Below are 6,029 nucleotides of genomic sequence, written 5' to 3' on the forward strand. Positions count from 1 at the left end.
AACAAGACGCAAAGTGCACTAGAAGAGGTATACTATCTAAAGCCCCATCAAGAGTCAAGACCCTGCTGGTGAAACATATATTGTCCAGTAGATAAATTCAAAACTAGCCTAGACAAGTGTTGCAAGATAATTGAAAGCAAGAATCAATCCTTTAGATGTCTAGCGTGCACACGCACGCATGCACGCATATGGAGTGAGAAGGAACTCTAACGGCTTCAACCAACTCTCAGGGGTGATTCTCCATTATGCTGGGACCTATCTCCCAAGGGACGCGTCATTGTCTCCAGTGACCAGGGAACCATGCCTTTCGGGTCAACGCCCAGGACCTGGCTAGGCAATAGACCTCGCCAACCAACTCGACAAACCTTTTCCCGATCAGCATGTGGCACCAATTGTAAATAATGTAATTTAATATGTAATTTGGCAACTCCCCGATATTTCCTCGGAGGTTGCATTTATTTGTAAGACTGAAAGATAGCGAAGACAACTCTCCTCGTTTGTCTCACCAAACCCTAATGTAGATACCAAACTACAAATCTACACAAGTTCCATAAATTTGTGCCAGACGAGACCCCAGTTCCGGGTTACACCAACAGATGTGGGACCTCTAATAACATACCAGATCAAGTGGCTATTCTGCTCTGGGATGCCAGATCTGGAAGCATCGGTGGACCACCATGACTGTGAGGAGGGACCGTAGAATTCCAACAAATAAACAAGTGAAGTAAACTACTGGATCCTACAGGTCAGTGTCAGGAACAAGTAATAGAAAACGAGAATCGGAATGTTTGAATATCGAAGAAAACGTATCACAAACGGGTGACCTTAAATTAATGTCATCTTATATCTGTCATTGATTAATTGGTCGATGTTTGGTCTTGGATCGCGTGCTGAAATGGTGATCGACAGTCATCACCTTTCCGAATGAGAGTTCACTTATAACTCAATCTATGGGTATTGTTGTGACATTAAAATGCGTCCCATCCATCCCCGCCAAAGACAGCTACACCCAACCACCACCTAAACCAAGCCATACCCGCTATACTCACCCTTCCCCGTAAAGCCCAGTACTACTCAATCTCCCCTTTTCCTGCAAAGTCTGTTACATTGGTTATTGCAGAGTGTGCTTCACTCATTTCCCGTCCCTCCCACCAAGACCGCTACACTCTCCCCACAGCCAAGCCCAGTACACTCCCCTCTACTCGCCTTTATGAGTGAATACTGGTCACTTCAATATTCTGAGTCACATTTCTGCTTCCCTCTCACACTTCCACTGTCCTACCAATCATGCAATCTCCTAGCCCCACTGGCTCGACCCCATCTTCCTCAACACACCTACCATTCCAAAATGCTCTACAAACCAAAAACTCACATTCTTTTATATATAAGACTGGGGATTAATCTTCACTCAAAAAAGGACTGAAGCTTTAGTCCTCGTCGGCGAGATGATATTACTACCCCCCTCCTTCACGCTGCCCCCTCCCGCCATGCGTTCTGGCTCGACGAATGCCCATTCTCGTCTATCCCCACCCTCCACCATCTCTTGCCGAGCACACGAAATTCTACACTGCCTGAGCTTTTAGTTTATTTTTTTTACCCTCAGGGCTTTTGAATGCGTATGAATGCAATATCCTTAATCACATATGGTAGTCTGGATAGCAAGGGATAAGGAAAATCACCGAGGGAACGTGGATATCCGAGTTTATTCTATAAAATACTGAACGATTTACAAAAGTATTGAAAAACGCAACCCAAAAGGTAAACGTAGCAACAAGCCGCTTGCCCGCTGAGATGAGCTGCTCCTGCAAACAAAAAACAGAATTAATTGCAGCAACAGAACAGGAGTCGGACAAACAAATAAACTTGTACACAATGAGGAGAGGGGAAGGGGGAGGGGAAGGGAGGGGAAGGAAGAACAACGAGGAGACGAAGGGAGCGGACTAGAAGGCGGAGAGAGGATGGGAGGAGAATGGGAAAGGACGGGCCTCCTCCTCTTCATTCTCCTCCTCCTCCTCCTTCTCCGCCCTCTTCCTAAGCCCCTTCCCCTCATTCGACTTCTTTAACATGGCCCTTTTAGGGTGAAGGAGACTGAGACTGAGAATGAGGATAAGAAGGAGAGGAAAAAGCAAAGGAGGAAGAGAAGACGAACGAAGAGAAGGAAGAGCAGGAGAAAGAGGAGGCGATCGATGAGAAGGAATAGGGGAAAGAAAGAGAGAGAGAGAGAGAGAGAGAGAGAGAGAGAGAGAGAGAGAGAGAGAGAGAGAGAGAGAGAGAGAGAGAGAGAGAGAGAGAGAGAGAGAGAGCAGGGCAGAGAGAGAAAATAGAGAGAGATAGAGATAGAGAGAGAGAGGGGGGCAGAAAAAGAAAGAAAGAAAGAGAGAGAGACAGAGAGAGGGGCATATATATATATATATATATATATATATATATATATATATATATATATATATATATATATATATATATATATATATATATATAGAGAGAGAGAGAGAGAGAGAGGCAGGTTTCCTCTTTTCTTCTACCCTATCTCCCTTCCTTCTTTCTCCCTTCTTACCCTCCTTCCTCTAACCCTCCTTCCTTCCTTCCTTTCTTCCTTCAGTGGAACTTGCAAAGTCCAGAATCCGCATGTACCTCAGAGCAGCTTGACATAATAACAAAATAAAGGAGGAAGGAGGAGGAAGAGGATTCATCTCTTGCATTGGAAAAGAACGAAAAGAAAAGAAAAGTCAAAAGACTCACTGGATATACTGGTGACCCTCTTGATGGCGTGTGGGTTGCGCCCGTTGGGGATGAACTGGTAGGTGGCCATGAAGCCTGTGCCGTCGAACTTATCGTTGCTCCTGAACGTCACCCGGAAGTACGAACTGTCCGATTCGACGATCTGCGATAGGGAAAAGAGAGAGAGGGTAGAGAGGGGAGAGAGGGGAGAGAGTTTCAGACAGGGGGGGGGGATTTCGTCTTTGTTGGTCGCCGTTCAAGCAGAAGGGTCACTCAATACTGTTCAGGTTATCGACTTGCTACGATGATGATGATGATGATGTGATTGTGTGTGTATATGTGTGTATTTACTTAATTGTAGTTGTCAGCTGTATTTATAGTGTACCGTCTGTCTCCATTTATCAAACTTTGCCTTAAATACATTTATAGTATTGACTTTAGTAATATTTCATTCCACAAATTGACCCATTTTAAGAAACGTGACTTGCTGTTGCCTCTTGATCTTTCATCCTATACCAACAGAGCTGTTTCTATATTTTCCATTCCATTCTTTGTTGTAAATATAGCTATTGTATTACCTCTTCGGGTACTCCCGGATTGAATTGGTCAATACTTGCTAGTTTCCAGGTCCTATTAATTGTCTCATCTACCGTTCTTGCAGTTTTAATTTATTTTCATGATCCGTGCACTTCTTTACCACATATCTGCCTAACAAAGATTTCTTCTAGTTCTTTATGTATGATATCCTCACTCCACATGATAAGTTTTAAATTTTCCATTGCTTTCTGCCTCTTATTTTTCATTATGTTCATCTTGGTAAATGTTCCTTTTTCGATCCTACCACAATTCATTTATGTTTATCTACAGCCTCTCTTATGAGGTACCGTTGTCACGTTTCCCACATCTTTCATTTTTTCTTTTTTTTTATGTTGGATTTTTTTTTATTCTTTCTGTATATCTAACTGCTTTTTCACACTGTCCTTCAACCTAACTAACTCTTTCTTTAGTTTGTCATAATCATCTTTCAACTTTTCATACTCTCTCTTTTGAATTTCTTTTAATCTTGTTATATTACTTATTTTACTTTTCTAAATCAACTCTCGCTCTGTGGTTTGTCATTTGTTTATTAAGGACATTCGCATTCTTCTTTGTCCTTAAGTCCTCCACTACTTGCATCAGTAATGTATTCATTGTGGCCATTCTTGTTTGAGGCCGATCTGTATTACTTACCTTATATATGATTCTTTTGTAATCAACCTCTTGTTCCTGTTCAGTGTCGGTACTAACTTCACTACTATCGCCTCATGCGGTTGCCATGGTTGAGATATTAATATTTCAATAACCCTTTTAATTGTGGCTTTCCGTTTTACTAATATACAGTCACGTGACATAAATGCATTAAATCACTTTACGAATTTTCACTTAACGAAGGCCCATGTTTCCCTGTTATCAAGCTACCGTCCTTGCCATTTGGGCATACAAGTTCATTTCCTTGACTTGGTTAGTGCTCGACGTCCTTTCGCTACGATGACTAATAATGATAATAGTTTCTGCTTTGAGTTTCACTGAATGGAAACCTGCAGCATCACAGTAGATGGCAATGGTTCCCGTGCCCTCCAACAGATCCCTCTTGAAATAAATTTTAAGCTGTTGTTTGTGCTGTATTAGTGAGGGACTACTATTTGTGTGGCGGCTCGTGCTCAAAGTAGCAGGAGGGGGAACAGTCGCCGGTTGTTAGCTCTCCGTGTTTGACAAAGTATAAGAAAATCAGCTGATGTTGTATCATAGGTCCATTAGGCAGACCGAGTGTCAGCCCTTTAGGGGTGCAACTTTTGGTGTGGGCAGCCACTCGTGATGACGGCCAACGTGCGTAAATGCAAAATATGTGTAGTATATAACAAAATTCACACACACACACACACACACACACACACACACACACACACACACACACACACACACACACACACACACACACACACACACACACACACACACACACACACACACACACACACACACACACACACACACACACACACACACACCACACACACACACACACACACACACACACACACACACACACACACACACACACACACACACACACACACACACACACACACACACACACACACACACACACACACACACACAGAGACAGATAGACAGACAGACAGGCAGACACACACACGCACGCACGCACGCACGCACGCACACACACACACACATACACACACACACACACACACACACACACACACACACACACACACACACACACACACACACACACACACACACACACACACACACACACACACACACACACACACACACACACACACACACACACACACACAGAGACAGACAGGCAGACACACACGCACGCACGCGCGCGCGCACACACACACACACATACACACACACACACACACACACACACAACACACACACACACACACACACACACACACACACACACACACACACACACACACACACACACACACACACACACACACACACACACACACACACACACACACACACACACACACAGACATATACACACACACGCGCACACACACACACAAAATATACCATGAAATTTTACTATTTCATTTCCGCGTATCGCGCTGTTGCGAAATCTTTGATATGCAAATTCTTCTTAAGAGTGTGGACGTGGTGGATTCGCCCGATCAGGAAAATGGACGTTTGAAAGAGCGGAATGCATAACCGATTGAAGACTGCCATTAACTATAACGCTTTTATTCTAGCAATTGCCAGACGTATTATTTCATCTGGGATAGCTCTCCACCGTCTTAGGCGCATCAGACTAGTTGCCGTCATTATTCTTTAACTACAATGACTCTACATATTTAACTACGATGAACCTACATATTTTCTTCTGGCTGACGGCTGAGGTAAGAACTGATGTCGAGCCCCATGCTATAGTATAGGGGGAAACTCCTGTGCAAGTTTCCATTTGTATCTTACAAAAATACCATAACCACATTTTTTTTTTTCAAAATGAGTAAATTTGTATGTAATCGGCAGTTGCCGACGAATCTATCAAAAGAAATACTTTGTGAGGAAGGAGACGAGGATTTGTTTACAGTATGTACTCGATAAGGCTCTAGCAAACGAAACGTTTTACTAATAAAAGCTGCGTCGTCCCGGGGTTGGGGTTGGGGGGTGGGGTGTTGTTGGTAAAAGGGTGGTGGTTGAGAGGAATGTCAACGAATAAAGTCTACGCCATCTTTACACCCCGTTTCGAAGTAAACTTGTTTAGTTCCCTCCCC

At 43.4% G+C, this 6,029-nt stretch overlaps 1 protein-coding gene across 3 annotated transcripts in view; it reads right to left on the reverse strand.

Moving 5' to 3' along the window:
• Positions 1-1,683: 1,683 nt before the first annotated feature.
• The window catches only part of LOC143041068 (suppressor of lurcher protein 1-like), a 678,774-nt gene continuing 674,428 nt past the window's right edge, over positions 1,684-6,029 (reverse strand). For all 3 annotated transcript variants that reach the window (XM_076212727.1, XM_076212725.1, XM_076212726.1), the window contains exons 8-9: positions 2,743-2,884; positions 1,684-1,802 (exon numbers count right to left, since the gene is read on the reverse strand). In XM_076212727.1, coding sequence (XP_076068842.1) covers positions 1,708-1,802; positions 2,743-2,884 — 237 coding nt within the window. In that variant the 3' untranslated portion in view covers positions 1,684-1,707. The remainder of the gene's footprint in view (positions 1,803-2,742; positions 2,885-6,029) is intronic.

The sequence above is a fragment of the Oratosquilla oratoria genome, chromosome 30 (genome assembly GCF_046742065.1).
Source record: "Oratosquilla oratoria isolate Oo_2021 chromosome 30, ASM4674206v1, whole genome shotgun sequence".
In the NCBI taxonomy this organism is placed as follows: Eukaryota; Metazoa; Arthropoda; class Malacostraca; order Stomatopoda; family Squillidae; genus Oratosquilla; species Oratosquilla oratoria.